The following is a 19974-nucleotide window of genomic DNA, read 5'->3' as shown; positions in this document are numbered from 1 at the left end:
ACCACATAAACATGATCAAAAAAACAAAAGTTAGTTAATAATAGAAGAAACATAAATTTTTTGGCATAAAATTGACCCATCTATACATGTTCCAAAGTATCTTGGTATCTACCCATAAGTTATATCGAGTATGGACTGTAATTTACCTTTACACACACACCCTGGACCTAAATGCTTACACGTGGCAAACACCCTTTTGGTCTGCCTAAAACCTGCCCAAATTCTGCCACGTGGACTAATAAACAGCTCTACAACTAAGAGAAAGATTGGCCACCTATACGGACTTCCCACCCAACCAAATAACTAGCAGCTACATACACCTTTTTTAACAAGAGAACTCACAAAGCAATCTTTTGACACCTTATTTAAACCTCATATAACCCCACAATCAAAATCAATTCCCTCATATTCATTCAAAAAATCACCTAAAAAAAATCAACAATGGGGTGGACAAGAGGCCAAGTTCTTGGCCGCGGTGCGACTGCCACCGTGTCCGCCGCCATTTCCACCACCACCGGAGACGTTTCTGCAGTCAAATCCGTTGTCTTATCAAAGTCGGAAACTTTGCAAAGAGAACAACAATTTTTGTCCATTTTAGATAGTCCTTATGTTGTAAGTTACAAAGGGTGTAACATTACAAATGAAAATAATAAGTTCATGTACAACCTTATTATGGAGTACATGCCCAATGGTACCGTTATTAACGCTATAGGCGACCAAAACTATGGTCGATTTAACGAGTTGGAGATATCAAACTACACTAGGCAAATTATTCAAGGTTTGGAATACCTTCATTTATTAGGCATAGTACATTGTGATATTAAAGGAGCGAATCTATTAGTTGGTAAAAGTGGTGTAAAAATCGCCGATTTTGGTTGTGCTAAATGGGCTAGTGAAAATGTGCCACTTCGGGGGACACCAATGTTCATGGCACCCGAAGTTGCACGAGGCGAAAAACAAGGTTTTGCTGCCGATATATGGGCACTTGGGTGCGTTGTAATTGAAATGGCGACCAGTGGTTCAGTTTGGTCAGATATAAATGATCCCGTATCGATTCTATATAAGATTGGATTTTTGGGTGAATTACCAGATATCCCGTGTATGTTATCGCATAAAGCGAAGGATTTTATAAGCAAATGTTTGATCCAGGATCCGGATCAAAGGTGGGATGCCAGCGAGCTTCTAAAACACCCGTTTCTCGAACAATGCAACAGTCAAATAAATGAAAATATTGATGAAGAATTGTGGACATGTTCACCCACAAGTGTACTTGATCAAGATGTTTGGGAGGCCATTAACGAATCACCATTAGTGGGTAGTGATTTGATTCAGCCAACAAGTTCATCATACTCTTTGAGACAAAGGGTCGAACAGTTGGTGGGCAACTCAAAAAAGGGAAAGTGTAAATCGAAAATTGAGGAAGAGATCAATTGGGTGACAATCAGAAGCAATGGAAGTAGTGGGGCGGTGGCAGGAGATGAATGGTGGTGAGTTGTTTGTGCATATAATCATTGGATTTAAAGTGTTCTAGAAAGTAGGGGGATAGATATTTGGATTTCTATTTTGATCCATTTTGGTGTATATGAATGTATGATTATGGGAGTTTAAGTTGTGGTTTGAATATCTTTTCTTAGATTTTTTTAACAATTGGCAATTAGCACTAACTAATTTTCAGAAACAGATTTAAGACACAGTAATGTAACTATTTATTTTGCAATTTTACATATCATTCATGTTATGGGTCAAGACTCTAAAGTGAAACTGGTCAAAATTACATATCATTTATTTTGTATGTTGGTTGAAAATTGATATAAGTTCTTGTTTGCCGGGAAAAAAAAAAAAAAAAAAAAAAAAAAAAAAAAAAATTTGGTAGGTCTACCCAAAATGGTCTACCAAACCATGAAACGCAATTCAGTTGTCAAAATCTTTTTAAATATCAAACAGATATTTTAACAAACCCCGTACCAAAAGATTAGGACAGTTATTTTGGTCATCCCAATGTTGACACATGTCCACATATTTGTCCTTTCTGTACTATTATAGTGGGCCGGTACCACTAAAATATATATGGGCCGGTAACCAGATAACAATACTATTGGTCAGGCCCAATGACCAAAACCGGTTGGACGAAAGTAAGTGTGCAAAATTTCTAAATTCAGGTATCATATGATGTGACAGCTTCAAAACATTATAGTTCGTTTGTCAAAGATCACTTCATAGCCCTTTTTACACCACCGGACAATTTTTCAATGACCAATACATACAATAGATGATACCTAACATTCACGAAACCATTCAACTCAGCATGTGCATGATACAAACGCTGGATATCACAATAGTGTGATTTTTGCAAATATGCGGACCGGAAGAACTTGAACCGACTTCATAAGGGATAAAATCAATGATAGGAAGGTAAGAACTAAAAAAAACCGTACTTTTTAGTATAAAAAAGAATTTAGTGTAATTTTTTTTTTTCAAATCCAGGCAGGTACCCATTATGGATACACTAAGATCCGCCCTGAATACACGGTTTGATAATAGATAAAAAAAAACATTTACAAAAATTATCCAAACAATTATATGACGTTTGTTTGGCTCTATTTTTGAGTCAACAACAAGCGTCGATTTATTGGCGTCTTGACTGCTATTTAGAGCCTAAATTGAATTCCAGACAGGATTTAAAATCCATGAAAATTTGATTCTTCCATTTTCATGGCGTCTCAATTTTATTTTACTATTTTTTAAAAAAAGTTTCCTATTTACTGGCCGGAGGTCCACTTGGAAGCAATCTCTTTATCCATCGAATAGAGAGAGGGATGACTTTCTCTACTTTTGAGAGTGTTTTCACTATGAGTGGAGAAATGACTTTTTTTTATTCTCAGATAGGGGAAATATTGTCTACATCTCACATCCCTCATACACCACTCATGTGGTATTGGGTTTTGTTGTTGTTGTTGTTGTTGTTGTTGTTGTAATCATATGACGTTTGTTGACTCATATCTAAATATTCATCAAAAGTTCGAGTGCACATTCACATGTCAAATTGGCGTATAGCACATAAAAGGCGGAAGGTTTTCCTTGTTCGGGCTACCCGGGAAGACGAGTAATCCGACCCTATACTCCGATGTACGCAGCCTAACAAGATTTCTCTCTGGCTGTTTCCAACTCATCTCTGGCCACCACTAAATATTCAACCTAGATAGGATTCGAACCTGAGACCTCTTGCAAGGAACTCAGGACCCCAACCACTTGGGCTATTAGTGATGGTTCATATATTACATGTGCATTTTTTATAAATATGAAAAGCCGGTTTACCGGTAACATCACGTCATCGATGAAAAAAAAACAAAAATATGAAGGAATTGTTTCATGAGAGTAAGATAATATACCGCTATATATTCGAAAAAATGAGGTTTACTCATTCAGTATCGCCTTCTAAAGTAATCCACCAAAAAACTGTTCGCTCGAAAAAATAGTCATTCCATAATCATTCGGGTGTTTTCTTACGATCTTTATTTAAATGCCTCCGTGAAATCTTCAGCTTCCTATAACTCTCAGGTTCTTCTTCTTCTTCTTTATCATCCTCCAAATTTACTAGGTTTAAGAGAGTAATCATTAAGATTTACTGATTTAACCTCGGGTAAGTAATTCGGGAGTCATGCTCGTCTTCACCTTCCATATTAATATTTTTTATGTGTAGAAAAAAAAAGGTGAGGTTGTTTTGTGGTGTAAAATGCGGCGTTTGATATTGTAGTTTAGATTTGTATATATAGGGTATAAATATAAATATAAATAAAAGATTAAAAAAAAAGATTTTTTTAATGACAACTCTAAAGGTTGTCAATAAAAAATTTGGACAAGCTTTAATTTTTTGTATATTTCAAGTAACCGTTCACATTCTGAAAATAACTACCACTAACCCACCAAATGTACTATTACTTTTTGTATAATTTATTTTTTAAAGACAGCTCTAAAGACTCTCATTAAAATTTTTTGTAAAATAATAATAATAATAATAATAATAATAATAATAATAATAATAATAATAATAATAATAAACACATAGCAAGAGATCCATTGCAAAAAAACATTGATTTTTTTTTAAAAAAATATACCCAAACGGTCAAATAATGAGGCCCACCTCCAAGAAATGTTCGGGGAAGTTCAAATCTTGGTATCATAGTAACATATAAGTTCAAGAGTTCATCATTTTCTAAAACTAATTGGTGATAGAGGGACTTCCCCTTAGACTTATATGGATACATTTGTTTTTGTCCATGACCGATGTGGGATAACTTCCCAACACGCCCTCTCACATCGAGGCGTGGAACGGTTGTAGCGACGGTGGCACGCACATGGGGGCCTGACTCGGACTCGCTGTAGAGATGACGGCACACACATAGGGGCCTGAGTCGATCTCTTTGTAAAACCGCTCACCTAAGCTCTGATACCATGACAGAATTGATAATTTGTATAGTCTAACAACATGTACAACATATAAGTTCAAGAGTTCATCCTTTTCTAAAACCAATTGGTGATATAGGGACTTCCCCTTAGACTTATATGCATACATTTGTTTTTGTCCATGACCGATGTAAGATAACTTCCCAACACAAGAAACATAATACATGAAGTTCTTTTTATCAAGTTTTTTTTTTTTTTTTTTAAATTGATAAATATACACTATTTTTAAAATGTTTAAACAATAGACAGTTTTTTTTTCCGTTAATTAGAAATATACAACATTGGTTCGAACATCATTTTTGTAAACCACGGGTATTAGGTGGTCGACTACAACATTTCCTCATCTAGTCGACCAAACATTAAAAGGGAGTTGGTCGACCACTTCAATATGATGGTAGACTTCATAGTTTACTAAACATTAAGAGGAAGTTAGTCGACCACTTCAATATGATGGTAGACTACATAGTCTACTAAACAATAAAGAGGTGTTGGTCGACCATTTCAATATGATGGGACTATATAGTCTACCAAACATTAAAGAGGATTTGGTCGACCACTTCAATAAGATGGTCGACTACATAGTAGAACACTGTAATATGGTGATCCTACCATTTTATTAAAGTGGTCGACCAACTCCTCTCTAATGTTTGATAGACTATGTAGTCTAACATTATAGGAAGTATTATTTCTACTTAGTTACTTTTTGAAGTTAACTCCTTTTTGAAAAGGATGGACTGTTAGTGTGAGACAATTTAGGAAATTGTTAGACTTACGGTTTTTAGAGCATGACATGTTGCTTGACTAATGACAGTGATACTTGGTACATGCGTCCGGTGATCAATTTATGTCTTGATGGAACCGGTTGTGAATTGTAACAATTCACGAAAAAGGTACTAAAGGATAGGATATTCGTATATATAGTTCCAAAATAAGGTAATTAGTGATAGTGTACCCTACTAACTTCGACATGTAGTTGACCATCTTATTGAAGTGATAGACCAACTCCTTTTTGATGTTTGGTAGACTATGTAGACGACCATTATATCAAAGTGATCAACCAACTCCTCTTTAATGTTTGGTAGAGTATGTAGTCTACCACCAAGCACTATGCACCACGCACGGTGTGTGGTGCGTGGTGCTTGTTCGCGAGTAAAAGTGTCTGTTTCGGTCATTTTTCTCGTAACCACGCATCACACACCAAGATACACGCATGATGCGTGGTGCATGATGCGTGGATAAGGTGTATTTCTTGCAATTTTCATTTTTTGAGAGCATCTTCTTAAAGACTTTTGAAAATGAGGTATTTTGACCAATTTCACCGATTAAAAGGAGTTTTGTTGGGTCTTGGGCCTAACGGATCATTGCTCCTAGCCTCCTACAAAGGCCCACTACTGAAACTTTATCCGATTAAAATCTGCGGATACTAAGTTTCGTAGATTTTTAGCCTCAGATCACAATCGGTTTTTGGTTATATCTCATAGCAGAAAATGTAAATAACTTTCTCTGATCATGTAACCCTTTTTTTTTTGAACGGCGATTTTTTTGGCATCAGTAGATCATTTCTTTCAACGGCCTTCATCATTTGCACGTAACACGCACGTTCGGGCGGAAATCCGAACTCGATCGACGGTACCCGGGAACACATCAAGTGGTTCCGGGTAGGGGTCCGTGAACGAATCCGGTAAAACCTCCCTATAGGGTCAATATATACCACCATTATTGGTGTTCAATTGATTTAAAGAAAATCATGTCATCCCTAAGGATCGAACCCATGACCTCTCCCTATCCCATAACACAAAGTACATGGGGAGAACCGTAGAATAATGCCCGCAAGTTCCCTGATCATGTAACCTATCTAATAAATCTACAGTTTTATGAAACATTAGACACAAATTCACCAAGTTAACATGAATGTTTACCAAAAAAATTATACCCATCATAAACCAAACATGAACAATCCAAACATCAGCATTCACACAAGTTCACACATATAAATGAAATGTAAGAAAACAAATGCAAACATGTTCTGTACACCCGCTTCTTTAGGCGCGCGTCATCAACTTTTTCGTTAATCTAGAACTTCGCCTTTAACTGATCCACCAATTTCGTATCCACCTGAAACGCCTTAGCTAAAAAGTCACTTGAAATCTTTGGATTTGATCCAAAAACAGCGTTTCCAATTGAAATAGCACCAGGGTTCTGACTACTTAACGCACCAATAACCACCGCACATGTGTTTCCAACGTTACGTTGGAAGTGTACTAGTCCTACTGGGAACACAAACACGTCGCCTTTGTATAGTACTTTTGTGATCAAACGGTTCTCTGGATACGAGGTGACAAATCCAACCTCAAGTGAGCCTTCTAAAACGGTCATGATCTCAGTAGCTCGTGGATGCGTGTGAGGTGGGTTAATACCCCATGGGGCGTAGTCAATGCGCACCATTGAGATGCCTAATGTGTTGAGCCCGGGTAGTTGGGCTACAGTCACTGGTGTAACCTTTGATCCAAAAGGATTTGAAGTGTTGCCCATAAGGTGTAGGCCACTATAGTAGAAATCATTGGCTTGAACTACTTCAGGATCCTTGCACACCATGCCATTTACATAAACTGAAATTAAGAAATAAAAATAAAAAATATTATTAAAGACAATAGCAACAAAACCTTGAAAAGCATGCACTGGCGAATCCAGGATCAGAACTCAACGGGGTTCCGAGTTTTTTTCCCAGTATAATTATATTTGAATACTATTATAGTTGTTGTTTACCTTTAAAAAACTACACATTCGAAAAATATAAGTAACCCAGGTAGGTAATTTAGTAGTGTCCTAAAAATAGGAGTAATTTAAAGAAAAACCTATAGATTTGAAAAATATATGGAATTGTGTAGTTAAATTAAATGGTGTCCTATACTTAAAGAGTATTTTTTTCATTAAAATTATAAACTAGTGGTGTCCTGTTACTCCACGGGTAGCTAAATTCACCCCTAATAGCATGCAATATAATTACAAACCTGGGCTAGTTGGATCAGCAACACAATAATCTTGTAGTGGTTTGGGTTCAAAGGCAGAGGCTAAACAAAATAAAGCCGAAGCTAAGAAACAAAAATGGACTACCTGTTTTGCCATAACCAAAATCTGTTATTCTAGTTAATATTTTTGGATGAATACTTAGAAACTGGTTGTTTAGCCATAACCATATATATAAGGAGCATGTTTGATACATTGCTGTCCTGAAAACATGAAACTTTCATGATAGATGTTAAGCAATGGTCCGTTCTTGGATTCTTTCGGGACGTAATTTTAAGTAACACTCTCATTAATGGTCAAGCATGCTCTACCCACAAATCATATGATCCAAATGATGATGACTCCCTAAAAAGGACCATTATTTTTACTATCTCTACTTTATTAGACAGTGTATTATTATTGTTGCTACATTTCAGTTAAACTTGGCCTTTGAATCTTAAAGCTGTTAATGTCCTCATTTCTTAAAATGCTTCATATAACTTGATCAATCATGCCTTTTCAGATATTGTTCTGTATTTGTATTTATAAGTCATAAATATCTTACTTAAATCTATTCATATAACTTACCTTGTTAACTATTCTTTGGTTGACTAATGACTAAGTTACTTTCTGGAGTATATATAAACAGTGAAAGAACAGAATAGAAAAGTCGATTAATTTAAAAAATTAAGAAAAAATCATCAAAAAAGTTGAAATGCAGTTCTATGATGTCGAGTCCTTAATTATTTTTGCTATTTCTTTTAAAGTTCGTATTCATAATTATTAGATGACGGGGTTAGTATCTGCTACACCTGGATTCCTTTTACTAATCTGGATAAACAAACACACAAAAACAACTACTAACTACTTCTAATCATGTACTGACGACATCATTTGTAGTCGGTTCACTGTTTTGTTATCAACATGAAACGCTTGGGCCAAAAAGTCAGTAGAAATTGGCGGAGTAGACCCAAATATCGAGTTTGTGATGCTAATGACACCTGGATTTTGACTGCTCAACGCAGCTATCGCACTTGCATTCGAATGACCCAAATTTCTTTGAAAATGAACAAGTCCAACTGGGAACACAAACACATCACCACGTTGAAGAACTTTAGTAATAAGTCGATTTTGTGGGTCCGAAGTAATGAATCCGACTTGTAGAGTCCCTTCAAGAACGGTTAGGATCTCAGTGGCTCGTGGGTGCGTGTGTGGTGGGTTAGATCCCCATTGTGCGTAATCAATGCGTATCATCGAGATCCCTAACGTGTTTAGTCCCGGTATCTGATATACGGATACAGGGGTGATTCTATATCCGTATGAATTTCGTGTGTCGGCTGCAATGTGGAGCCCGCTATAGTAGAAATCCTCAGCTTGCACAAACATAGGATTCTTGCAAGACAAACCGTTGAGTCTAACTGCACAGAAAACAAGTTACAATATTTAAAACATGATATGGGTGGATACTAAGGGGTGTCTAGGATCAGTGGCGGATCCAGAAAGTTTCTTTAACAAGTGCAAAAAACTTTAAAAATTTAAAAGAAAAAAAAAAATTTAAAAGCTTAAGATGTCGAACTTTAACATATAAATTGGGGGCAGCTGAAACTGTTGAATAAACATTTAAATATAATCCCGAACACCCCTTAAATTGCTAATATATTATAGAAAGGGCATAACCTAAATTGCTTGGATCTGCTACACAAAAATCTTGTAGGGGTGCGGCCTCGTATGAAAATACGTACATGATCAAGAGACTAAATGTTGCTAACAAAATGAAGAAAACTAAAGGTGTTGCCATGGATTTGAAGATTAGTGATAAGAATTGGAAAAAAAATATTACTGTTTGGGATGAACATGAAAGTCTATATGAACTATGAAGTATTATTTATATATAGTAAGTAAAGAAGAAAGATCATGCAAAAGATTTTGGATCTTGGTGGTTAAGCCTTGTTTAGTTTACTTTGATGACTTCATTATCTTATTAAAATCTTGAAAAGACTCAAGAATTGTTTGTAGTTCATTTCAGGTTCATGATTCATAAACATGTATGTATATACACATGCTACTATATACTATTATTTACTACTAAATAAAGAAGTGGTGGGATCAACCTTTTAAAGTATGCTTATGATGTCTCCTATAATGTTGTATACACCTTTTTTCTTACTATTTGCTTTGTTTCTTTAGCTAATAATTATAGTACAACAACATTTTTAGAACTGCAGAAAATACAGCTTATTCTTATTTTGTCTCACCTTTAAATTTTTTTATAATCACTCATAACCAAACAGAAAAATGTTTGCAGAGTTTCAAATGAGATCAAGATTATAATAATTCAATTACTTAGACTATAGATAATGGTGACTGTGACGTGGAGTGATAGAGTTGCACTTTTTGGGGAAAAACTGTGACTAGGCCATGACATTTTGGGGTGAGTTGTAATGGGGGGCTTTTGTAAGGGCGTTTGTGGGTGATGTGTCAAAATATGATTGGAGGTTGGGTTAAAAAGTGGAGAAAAAGGTAGAAAAAAATTAAAAAAAAAAAAAAAATCACAAACGCACAGAAATCTGCCCGTGCTTCAAAGACAAACGCCCCAACACAAACGCCCACAAACGCCCCATTCCGGGCGTTTGTGGGGCGTTTGTGGGCGGATTCAAGGCAACAAACGCTGCAATATCTGTGGTCTTATAATTAATATATTAGTCATAGTAGGAACAAACTTTTCACTGGAAGACCAAAGAATTAGAATTTAACAATCAAGATTCTCAAAGATAAATAAAAAAAAATGGAAGCTTTAAATGAAGAAAAACAATCACACAAACACTAATTAGTTTCTCACATTTAGATATTAAATATTTTAGAGCTTTGCTTGTAGCTCATCAACCAAGCTCTTATCCATTTGAAATGCTCTTGCTAGAACATCACTAGGAATTGGGGGATTAGCACCAAAAACAGCATTTGCAATCGTTATGGCACCTGGATTTTGACTGCTCAATGCCGCAATAACCACTGCATATCCATTACCGATATTTTGTTGAAAATGAACAAGTCCCACCGGGAACACGAAAACATCACCCTTTTGTAGTACCTTAGTTATAAAACGGTTATCAGGGTTAGATGTCACAAATCCAACTTGTAGGGTCCCTTCAAGAACGGTTAGGATCTCAGTGGCTCGTGGGTGAGTATGAGGAGGGTTTAGTCCCCATGGTGCGTAGTCAATTCGAACCATTGAGATGCCTAAAGTGTTTAGCCCGGGTATCTGGGTCGCAAACACCGGGGTCACCTTTGATCCCACAGCGTTTGATGTGTTTCCCCTGAGGTGGAGCCCACTGAAGAAGAAATCCTCTGCTTGAACTTGCATTGGGTTTTTACATGTTACACCATTTACTTTCACTGCACCAATATCACATCAAAAAGTTAAACCTTACACTAACAAACAAAAAACCAAAGATTACAGTTTTTGACCAATGAATAAATTTGCATAAGGCAGTACTAATACTACTATACCTGAGCTGTTGGAGTCAGCTACACAAAAATCTTGAAGCGGTGCAGGCTTGTTAGCTAAGGCAACGCATACGAAAGTTAGTGCTAAAACGCTCAACAAGACGAGTTTGTTTGACATCTTTTTTAATTGTTTATGTAGGAACACAGATGAATGTTTTGGATGATGAAAATAGCTGCTTTGTTGCTCCATATATATAGGCAATCTGCATGGTTTTTATTTTACAGGGTCTTCATCAATATTAGATATAATTATTTTTATATATAGCCGTCCAAAGCATATTATGCACAATATATACAGAATTATATCAACATCGTATTGTGAGAATTCGTCTTGATAAGGAAGTGGTCAGTCGGTTTTTGAGTATTTAGTGTTCTTTTGAGATCCAAGAATTGGTCAATCACAGTTCTGATGTGTAAAAGCACGAAATTGTCTGCTAGTGACTTGGACCTTGAAATGTTTAGCATCTAACAAAATTATACTAAACATTATATGCACTTGATTATGTGATTACGTTATAATAACCATATCCAAGATAGGAGTTCGACTACGCTGGGCTGCAACATTGCACTCAATCCCTGACCTGAAATATCCACTCACGTTGCCTTTCGCTTAGTGTGGGGGCAGTTGGGGGGAGGGGGGTGTTTTACCGGCCATGCCCTCGAATTGGTCCGGGTTTCCTCCAGGGCAGTAGTTGGGGCGGGTTATGCAACTACGGGAGATGAACGCGTGGGTAGTTTATTTCCTCATGAGTGATCCCAACTGATGCCAAAAAAAAAAATAACCATCCAAGATAGCCTGTAATTGGGGTTTGATATTTTCGCAAGAGGTATCATGTTCAAATCCTCACTAGTAGCATATAAATATTTTGGAGTGGACATGGAAAAGGGCCGAAATCCTCACGGATAACCCGGTTATGTAACATTTGAGTAAAAATAGTAGCCACCGAAAACCTTATACGCTTACGCGTTTATGACTAAGGTTTATACTTCATTTTTTTTTCAGTAAATGTCATATATAGCACCTATTCTTTACATACATAATCATAATTGAATTTTATATGTGGAGCTACTTCATTGTGACAAAATCTCACATGTTTTTTTGGTAAAAGAGGACGGTACCTCTATGTTTAGAGAATGCCCAATATGATTAGTGATAACAGAAACTAATCATCTGACTAGTATTCCTGGCCTTGAAAGCAATGGCAAATATTGGTGGGACCAGTTTTTGGTAAAAGTAAGTTAAGAGTTAGATATATAGGTACATACATCCAACAGACATTATCTTTTGTATGCAAGAGTTGTTTGTATGTTGATACATATATGTAGAACAGACTAGTAGACTTATTAGAAGATCAATCTAATATCTACTTTCTTTCTCTCGCTCGCGCGCTCTCAGAAGACAAACATCTGGTATTGAGATATGGAGAGATATTGAAACGGCTCAATCTAAAGGCAAAGTTAATAATCAATTAGCTTCATGATTTTGATTGAGCCGTGCCAATATCTTTCCTTTTATTCATTTATCTTGCATCATTTTATGTTAAATTTGTGTTGGATATAAAAGACTGCACCATTATGACATGTTTTCTAGATTTTACAGGATATAAAGTCCTCGGAGTTTGTTTCAGTACACCGCTATGGTTAAAAGGGATGAGATTTTTCTTGTTCAGGTTATCCGAGAGACCAGTATTTTACTCATATTTACGCGGCCTAACTAATTATCTCGTGATCATTTTTGATGTTTCTCAGCCACACAAGATATGCAACTAGTGAGGTTTTAACCTGAGATCTTTTGTAAGGATATCAGATCGCCAACCAGTAAACTATCTTGTGATAGTTCTAAAAAAATACGGAGTATTTGTAGAGAAACTAATTGATGTGCTAATATGTTTCCGGATAAATATATAGTAAGAGGCTTGTCTTGCAAAATTAATAATAATTTAATTTAATTATAACTTACAAAACAAACATACATTACATGATAATTTAATAGAAAAACTTTAAATAGAACAGGACAGGCTTAAAAAATGAAATCAAACAACCACACGAAATAACATCAGCAACAATATTGTCATTTGCATCCTTGTTACTCTAGAACTTTGCTTGTAGCTCATCCACCACACTCTTATCAACTTGAAACGCTCTTGCTAAAATATCACTTGAAATTGGAGGATTAGCACCAAAAACAGCATTAGCAATTGTTATAGCACCTGGATTTTGACTGCTCAATGCAGCAATAGCAGTTGCATATCCATTACCGACATTGCGTTGAAAATGAACAAGTCCCACCGGGAACACGAAAACATCACCCTTTTGGAGTACCTTTGTGATGAAACGGTTATCAGGGTTAGATGTCACAAATCCAACTTGTAGACTCCCTTCAAGAACGGTTAGGATCTCAGTGGCTCGTGGGTGAGTGTGAGGGGGGTTTTGTCCCCACGGTGCGTAGTCAATTCGAACCATTGAGATTCCCAAAGTGTTTAGCCCTGGTAACTGAGTCGCAAAGACTGGGGTCACCTTTGATCCCACAGCGTTTGATGTATTACCCATAATGTGGAGCCCACTAAAGCTGAAATCCTCTGCTTGAACTTGCATTGGGTTCTTACATGCTGCACCATTTACTTTCACTGCACATCGAATTATATATTTTAAAACACATATTTTGTGAGCTCTTGATTTCTATCGTTTTAGATATTTAGATCATCATTGTATATATTGTTTTTTTGTAATTAAACCAGATTACTTCTTAAAGAAATACAGAATAATAATTTGAATTGTCCAGAAAAAGTGAGTGTGGTCAACCTAGCCCGACCCGCCCATTCTGACACATTGTCTAGACAGCCAAACTTGCCATCTCGACAACTATTGCGTGCTGAATACTTTAAAGTTATACGCAATTAAAAAAAATATTCATAAATGAGTAATATTGTTTAAAGATGACAATACCTGAGCTGCTAGTATCGGCTACACAAAAATCTTGAAGGGGTGTAGGCTCAGCTAACGCAAGGCAGGCGAAAGATAGAGCTAAAACGCTCAATATGATGAGTTTGTTCGACATCTCGATTAATATTTTGAAGCGAAAGACAGATAAAAATTGAGATGCTTTTGATGGTGAAACAAACTGTTATGTGACTCCGTATATATAGAGCTACTAGTGTGCATGGTTGATGATTCTATTGATTAGTAAATGTTTTTGTGTCCTTATGCATATATAATATAATAATACAAATCTTAAATTAAAGTTAAATTTTGTCGTATATAAAGATTGCCGTCTAACACGTTAGGCACTGGCTACGTTATGGGATTCATTTGTCACTAAATTATGATGAATTGAATACTATGATAAACACTCCGTTAATTGAATTGGTGAGCCGGCATTGTGGTGCCAAGAATTGGTCAAACTTACATTTTAGGGTATAGCATTAAGATCAGCCTGCTCATTGGTTTAATTTTCAATTTTCTCAGAGTTTGAATTTGATTTCAATAATAAAAATTCTAAATGACCAAGAATTGGTCAAACTTACAAAACGAACAAACTAAAAAAAAATCATTATGACCATAACAATAAAAATTCTAAATGGGTTAAAAGTCTCCCAAAACCTAATTTTAGTACATACAATCTCCCATATCGTATCATCGGAATGTTCAATTCGGATTATTATTTTAACTAATATTTTCTTTTCATGATAAGCACGTAAGTTACATTTACAAATAACGACAGTCTGGTACGGGTTATTTCAGAATATGACCCAACCCGCTCATCTTGCCACCTCCTTTTGAACTGATATGCTCACAATTTGGGGACCTATCATTTAATATAACTTCCCTGAAATGAGCCCATGGATCATATCCATTGAAATAGCCTGACATAAGATTACAATAAGAATTCATGTAATATGAAATGATTCAATTCAACAGAGTCGATATTAATAACACAGAAACATGAAACATAAATCTCAACTTTCGATCATGTTGCAACTTGAACAATGACTTTGCCATGGTTAGAGCTCGAGAAGAGGGAAACAAAGCTATCCAAGAAACTCTCGATCCCTTGATTAATCTCGTGCTTCGATTTAATCTTGTCTTCTTTCAAATACGTTTCCATTTGCTGTAAAAACTCTCCAAACCGATCTAAGAACGATCCACAAAGAAACCCCTCCATCTTTACCTCTTTTCCTACCAAATTTAGCAAGTTCTTCACCCCTTTTCTCTCCGATGGTATCTTCATCCAAAATAATTCCGTCAGTTAACTAAACCCATAAAGTTATATAGTGATTATCAGGTAAACATAACTTACTGTGTTGTATTGAGACATCATCCCGCTGATGGGGATACGAGCGCCTTTGTTGACATGATTCAGAACAGCTTCAAGCATTTCGCCTCCCACGTTGTCCAGGTACAAATCGATCCCATTTGGAAAATACCTGCATTTTGTTTGTTAAAATCTGAGATCAATAATCTAGCAGCAACATATTTAATATATTTGATGTCTACTGGTTGGGACCTGATATCCTCACAAGAGATCTCAGATTCAAACCTCCCTAGCAGCATATCTTGGAGTGCCAGGGAAAAGGGTCGAAATAGATCACGGGTAACCCAATTAGGCCGTATACATATAATTAAATAGTCACATTCCTCGAGTAGTTTGAACAGTAACAACCTTTTACCAAAGGGCCTTTGGCCTAACGGTATTGAGAAGCCCCTCTTACCTTGAGGTCATGAGTTCGAGTCCTGTTTAGGACATTATTCGTGTGAAATTATGTAGGGTGCGTCACTTTGCCGTTCTAAAAAAACATTAACAACCATTATATGTTTACCTATATTCCATTAACTTATTAATCACAACTATATTCCACCAATACCAATACAATAGTTCTCCAATATATGTTGTTTTATATGGTATTAGAGCTTACTAAACTAACACCCTTTCGGGTCACAAGTCCGACAACCCTAATTATTACAGGTTACGTATGCCTAGTGCTACGTACTAGTAGTAAAATTGAAGAATTACTTTGTTAATGCGGCATTAAAATCTGTCTCTTTGCGGTAGTTAAATGCCTCATCAAATCCAAATTCATCTTTCAACAGCTGAACCTGCATACTTGATTGGATTCATCTAAACGGTTAGATGTTTTACATGTAAGATTATATTCATGATCAAAAGATCCAATACTCAAAAGTTTGTTATTAATGATTTAAAGCCTTCAATAAGTAAAAGTTTTTCGTGACTGATGATCAAAAAATGTATCAATTCCTCTCTGACTTGATACATTATAAAAATAATATTATATACTTAGGCCTCTGTTAAACATATATTCTTGCACATAATTCTTTATTTGTTAGCCTGTTTAGGGTAAAAACTTTGATTGTGATTGAAAAGTACGTAATTATATTTATTGATTGGTATTGGTATTGGTATTGGTATTGGTATACGTTATAATATTTTTCGTGTGTAATGGGAATGGTGATGGTAATAATACTTGACCTTTTCATCAGAACCTGTACTGCCGACAACTCGACATCCTTTTAGCTTAGCGAATTGCCCTGCAAACATTCCAACGCCTCCGGCAGCTGCAGATATGAATACGTTCGACCCTGGTTTAGGGTCACCGATCACCTCTATCGCCACCCATGCAGTGAAACCCGGTACCCCTTATTTTCATACAACAATATTGTTATGACTACAAAATGTTGGAATAAATGCGGTTTAAAGTGTAGCCATATAAAAAATTGTTTTTGCTACCTATAACTAACTTATTTTAGTTACATATCTCTACGATAATAGTTTAGTGGTAGGAGGACATACACCATATAATATGGAGGTCTGCGTTACACGATTATCCCCCACATTAACTTTGAGACCAGATAGTGCAGGGCCAATAGAAAGTCGGGTTTACCATGTCTAATTGAGTTGCATATATATAATTCCATTATTCAAAATTTTTTTTTTAAAAGGTATTTTCCGTCCTATATGTATTTATTAAAACATAAAAAATAAAAACCTATAGTATGATTTAGTTAAAAATAATTGTAAGACCAACTGGTAAAAAAATAGGGTATAATTCTTTTTAATATATTTATCATTGCCTATAATTTTTCAATAGAATTAGAATTCATACTAAATAAACAAGGGGTAAATATATACCAAGAGCACTCATGTAATTTGGTAATGCGATATCGGCCGTTGAATCAATCTTTCTAAGAAAATTTGATGGTATAACGCAATACTCGGCAACGGGACAAAATGGGTAAATGACAATATCACTCTCGCTAAAGTCACTGCTTTTCGACCGTATCACCCTCCCCATTCCAAATTCTGTCATAACCTGCAAACCAACGTAAATAATTTATTAAATTTTAAATATAAGGATTTTTCTAATTACACCATTAAAAATTTTGGAAATGTAAAAAAACACTTCTATATTAAGAAAAATTAACCACTCTTCAGAAATAACTTTCATATATACCATCATTTTTTACACTAAATTAATTTTTAATAGCAACTCTTATGTTCGTCATTAGAAAAATCCTAAAAATTGCATATGTTTTGTATATGTATATGCATAATCAGTGGCGGAACTAGAAATTTATTTATTGGAGGCGAATTTTTAAAAAAAAAACGTAGCAACTTTTTTTAGACAAAATGTGAAGACTTATGGGTAAAATATGGAGACTTTAGAGCAAAATATGAGAGTTTTTGAACAAAATATGATGGCTTTGGGCGTAAAATATGAAGACTCTTGACAAGAAAAAAGAATTCACCGAGGCAAAATGAAAAAATCCAAATTTTTGCACTAAAAATTAGAAATTGACTTGAGGGCATCCTGGCATACACTACTTTCGCCCCAATGCATAATACATATATATGTATAAATATAAACGTAAATCTATAAAATACAAAATTATAAAATGTTGATTGTAGAAAATAAATACGGAGTAATAAATTTAGCCATTGCTATGGTTTATGTTGGAGACGGTGTAAAAACAGGAATGTGGACCACTTTTATTTTGGAGACGGTGTAAATTACCCGCTCTTCTCAAGTCCGGGTTTTAACATATCACCATGAAGTTAAACTTTTCAAGTCAGGGTATGCCACGTGGACAACTTTTTTGAAACATGGTTTTTCTAAATTCGAGTTTGACCATTTTTTCTAACACATATTGTAACCCGGATTTGAGGCTAAGCACATACAGACCATACAGATGTTTTCGTTGTGTTGAAATGAATAAGACTATTACTATTACTATTACTTTTATTTTATTTTAAGATTCAAGTTGCTTGGTGTGTCAGATATTTTAGTTTCAAACCAATAGTACATACGTAGTATTCACTACATACCGTACAAAATCATTTGTGTCGTTGATCTAACAAAAAGGTGCAAAATAGTGAGAATGAATAAAATGTGGCGTATAGAGGTGCCGCTATGCAAGAAAAAAAATCCAACATGAGTATTTGATTTTTTTTTTTTGAAACCCGATGGGTTTTTTTTTGTTTCAACACCGGGTTTCAGAAAATGCCGAATGTGTCAGCTACACGTATGTAAGCATAAATCAGTTTATATTCAGAAAGTTCTATTTTAAATGAGGTGGCATAAACCGGTGTTAGAAAGTCCTGGTATCCTGTTTACAAACTTCCTACAACAAAATACTTGTTCTACAAATGGGCTTAATATACATACCCCTTATCAAAAAAAATTCGTAAAAACAGAGGACGAATATTGCATAGAAACCGATCAAGATCATATACATTTGATTTTATACATTAACAAAATAAATAAATCAAATTTAGTTGGTTTGACTTTTGGAAAATCAAATCCTGAAATTCTGAGAGATATATAAACTAGTGAATTCCAAATCATCATTTTAGTAGATTAAAAGGATCAGTATGACAAAATGGTAAATTGAAACCATATCAACAATCATAAAAAGGTAACGAAAAGGATATGAATACCTTTCATTAACAGAAAATACCATAAAGTCTAATAATTTTCAAAATATTAAGTTACCTTACTACGGAGTATAATATTATAACTTTTTCTACTAAAGTCATCAAAAAAACCAATCTAGCAAATTAAAAACAAGCGATGTTTTGTACGAATGTACGATGAAGTTTAAGCTTTTGATCGATAACGAACTACTTTAAGATTGCTAAGTCATATTCTTAGTTCATGGATTGGTTAATTACTATACGGTTAGTTACGTATACATATACATATACAAATACATCATCATTAATCATTAATTATTTATTTATTATAATACTAAACTGAAATAAACTGAAATAGTAATAACTTAGAACCTTGTTGAGTGGATGAGGAGGCATGTATAGATCACCAACACGGCCAGTGATCATAGATCGTAGATATGGATCAACCGAGATTAGGAGTACTTGAAGTACGACATGTTGATCAGGGATCGAATCATGTTGTAGAGAAACATTGACTGTACGTAGCTTTAGATGATCGGAATTTGGTACATTTTCCGGTGCGTACGCCGCTAAATACCATTCTTTGCTTTCCACCACCGTCGCCACCGCCATTCTATTTCTCACTTTAATTTAATACTAATGAGGAATGAGGATGAGGAAAGAAAGTGGAGTAGTATTTTATGTTTGGTGGAATAATACAACCTTATTGGTGGTTTGGTAAGTGGTTGTTGGATTATATATATATAGTCAGATCAATGGGGAAGTAACCAATCGGGGGAAAGCAGATGGAAGCAAATTTTTTTTTTCTGTTTTTTGAAAAAACTTTGTTCAGGAACATTATAGATTGGATGAAAATAAGAACATTTAGAAAAGACACTTCGTGATGAATGTTATTATTTTGGCGGGAAAACGATCGACAAAAATAACATTCAAGATAATATTGTTCGTGAAGAATGTTAACGTTTTTTTTCTTCATGTTTTGTGAAGTAAAATTTAGCCCGATTTAGAGTTTAGGGATTAGGGTTTAGGGTTTAGGGTTTGGTGTTTTGGGTTTATGAAATAAACCCAAAACA

General features: G+C 35.2%; 6 protein-coding genes across 6 annotated transcripts; 1 reads left to right on the top strand and 5 right to left on the bottom strand.

Moving 5' to 3' along the window:
• The first annotated feature begins 434 nt into the window (after window positions 1–434).
• Window positions 435–1594, top strand: LOC139890981 (mitogen-activated protein kinase kinase kinase 18-like). Its single transcript, XM_071873916.1, has one exon. The coding sequence runs from the start codon at window positions 442–444 to the stop codon at window positions 1489–1491; it is 1050 nt and encodes a 349-aa protein (XP_071730017.1). The 5' UTR covers window positions 435–441; the 3' UTR covers window positions 1492–1594.
• Window positions 1595–6537: 4943 nt separating this feature from the next.
• LOC139890980 (putative germin-like protein 2-1) lies at window positions 6538–7593 on the bottom strand. Its single transcript, XM_071873915.1, has 2 exons — window positions 7476–7593; window positions 6538–7073 (listed from the first exon to the last, which is right to left on the bottom strand). Exons 1-2 carry the CDS (start codon window positions 7588–7590, stop codon window positions 6538–6540), a joined length of 651 nt encoding a protein of 216 aa, XP_071730016.1. The 5' UTR covers window positions 7591–7593.
• A 747-nt stretch (window positions 7594–8340) lies between these two features.
• On the bottom strand, window positions 8341–9268 carry LOC139887948 (putative germin-like protein 2-1). The gene is made up of 2 exons (XM_071870993.1): window positions 9148–9268; window positions 8341–8888 (listed from the first exon to the last, which is right to left on the bottom strand). The coding sequence occupies exons 1-2, from the start codon at window positions 9266–9268 to the stop codon at window positions 8341–8343; spliced, it is 669 nt and encodes a 222-aa protein (XP_071727094.1).
• Window positions 9269–10327: 1059 nt separating this feature from the next.
• On the bottom strand, window positions 10328–11092 carry LOC139887947 (putative germin-like protein 2-1). Its single transcript, XM_071870992.1, has 2 exons — window positions 10978–11092; window positions 10328–10863 (listed from the first exon to the last, which is right to left on the bottom strand). Exons 1-2 carry the CDS (start codon window positions 11090–11092, stop codon window positions 10328–10330), a joined length of 651 nt encoding a protein of 216 aa, XP_071727093.1.
• Window positions 11093–13065: 1973 nt separating this feature from the next.
• LOC139890979 (putative germin-like protein 2-1) lies at window positions 13066–14032 on the bottom strand. Its single transcript, XM_071873914.1, has 2 exons — window positions 13921–14032; window positions 13066–13601 (listed from the first exon to the last, which is right to left on the bottom strand). Exons 1-2 carry the CDS (start codon window positions 14030–14032, stop codon window positions 13066–13068), a joined length of 648 nt encoding a protein of 215 aa, XP_071730015.1.
• A 794-nt stretch (window positions 14033–14826) lies between these two features.
• On the bottom strand, window positions 14827–19513 carry LOC139887946 (2-alkenal reductase (NADP(+)-dependent)-like). The gene is made up of 6 exons (XM_071870991.1): window positions 19274–19513; window positions 17120–17300; window positions 16460–16626; window positions 15986–16068; window positions 15272–15398; window positions 14827–15196 (listed from the first exon to the last, which is right to left on the bottom strand). The coding sequence occupies exons 1-6, from the start codon at window positions 19511–19513 to the stop codon at window positions 14942–14944; spliced, it is 1053 nt and encodes a 350-aa protein (XP_071727092.1). The 3' UTR covers window positions 14827–14941.
• Between the last annotated feature and the right edge of the window lie 461 nt (window positions 19514–19974).

This window comes from Rutidosis leptorrhynchoides, chromosome 2, assembly GCF_046630445.1.
Source record: "Rutidosis leptorrhynchoides isolate AG116_Rl617_1_P2 chromosome 2, CSIRO_AGI_Rlap_v1, whole genome shotgun sequence".
In the NCBI taxonomy this organism is placed as follows: Eukaryota; Viridiplantae; Streptophyta; class Magnoliopsida; order Asterales; family Asteraceae; genus Rutidosis; species Rutidosis leptorrhynchoides.
This window is presented reverse-complemented; position numbering and strand designations above follow the sequence as displayed.

What these genes read in the sequence shown, in the direction of transcription:
- LOC139890981 (XM_071873916.1), top strand. Translation starts at nt 442, where the DNA reads ATGGGGTGGACAAGAGGCCAAGTTCTTGGCCGCGGTGCGACTGCCACC.
- LOC139890980 (XM_071873915.1), bottom strand. Translation starts at nt 7,590, where the DNA reads ATGGCAAAACAGGTAGTCCATTTTTGTTTCTTAGCTTCGGCTTTATTT. An exon ending in TGCTGATCCAACTAGCCCAG is followed by an intron (nt 7,074 to 7,475) that starts GTTTGTAATTAT and finishes TCTTAATTTCAG; the next exon opens with TTTATGTAAATGGCATGGTG.
- LOC139887948 (XM_071870993.1), bottom strand. Translation starts at nt 9,268, where the DNA reads ATGGCAACACCTTTAGTTTTCTTCATTTTGTTAGCAACATTTAGTCTC. An exon ending in AGCAGATCCAAGCAATTTAG is followed by an intron (nt 8,889 to 9,147) that starts GTTATGCCCTTT and finishes TTTTCTGTGCAG; the next exon opens with TTAGACTCAACGGTTTGTCT.
- LOC139887947 (XM_071870992.1), bottom strand. Translation starts at nt 11,092, where the DNA reads ATGTCAAACAAACTCGTCTTGTTGAGCGTTTTAGCACTAACTTTCGTA. An exon ending in AGCTGACTCCAACAGCTCAG is followed by an intron (nt 10,864 to 10,977) that starts GTATAGTAGTAT and finishes ATATTGGTGCAG; the next exon opens with TGAAAGTAAATGGTGTAACA.
- LOC139890979 (XM_071873914.1), bottom strand. Translation starts at nt 14,032, where the DNA reads ATGTCGAACAAACTCATCATATTGAGCGTTTTAGCTCTATCTTTCGCC. An exon ending in AGCCGATACTAGCAGCTCAG is followed by an intron (nt 13,602 to 13,920) that starts GTATTGTCATCT and finishes TTCGATGTGCAG; the next exon opens with TGAAAGTAAATGGTGCAGCA.
- LOC139887946 (XM_071870991.1), bottom strand. Translation starts at nt 19,513, where the DNA reads ATGGCGGTGGCGACGGTGGTGGAAAGCAAAGAATGGTATTTAGCGGCG. An exon ending in GTACAGGTTCTGATGAAAAG is followed by an intron (nt 16,069 to 16,459) that starts GTCAAGTATTAT and finishes TCAAGTATGCAG; the next exon opens with GTTCAGCTGTTGAAAGATGA. An exon ending in TGATGTCTCAATACAACACA is followed by an intron (nt 15,197 to 15,271) that starts GTAAGTTATGTT and finishes TTTTGGATGAAG; the next exon opens with ATACCATCGGAGAGAAAAGG.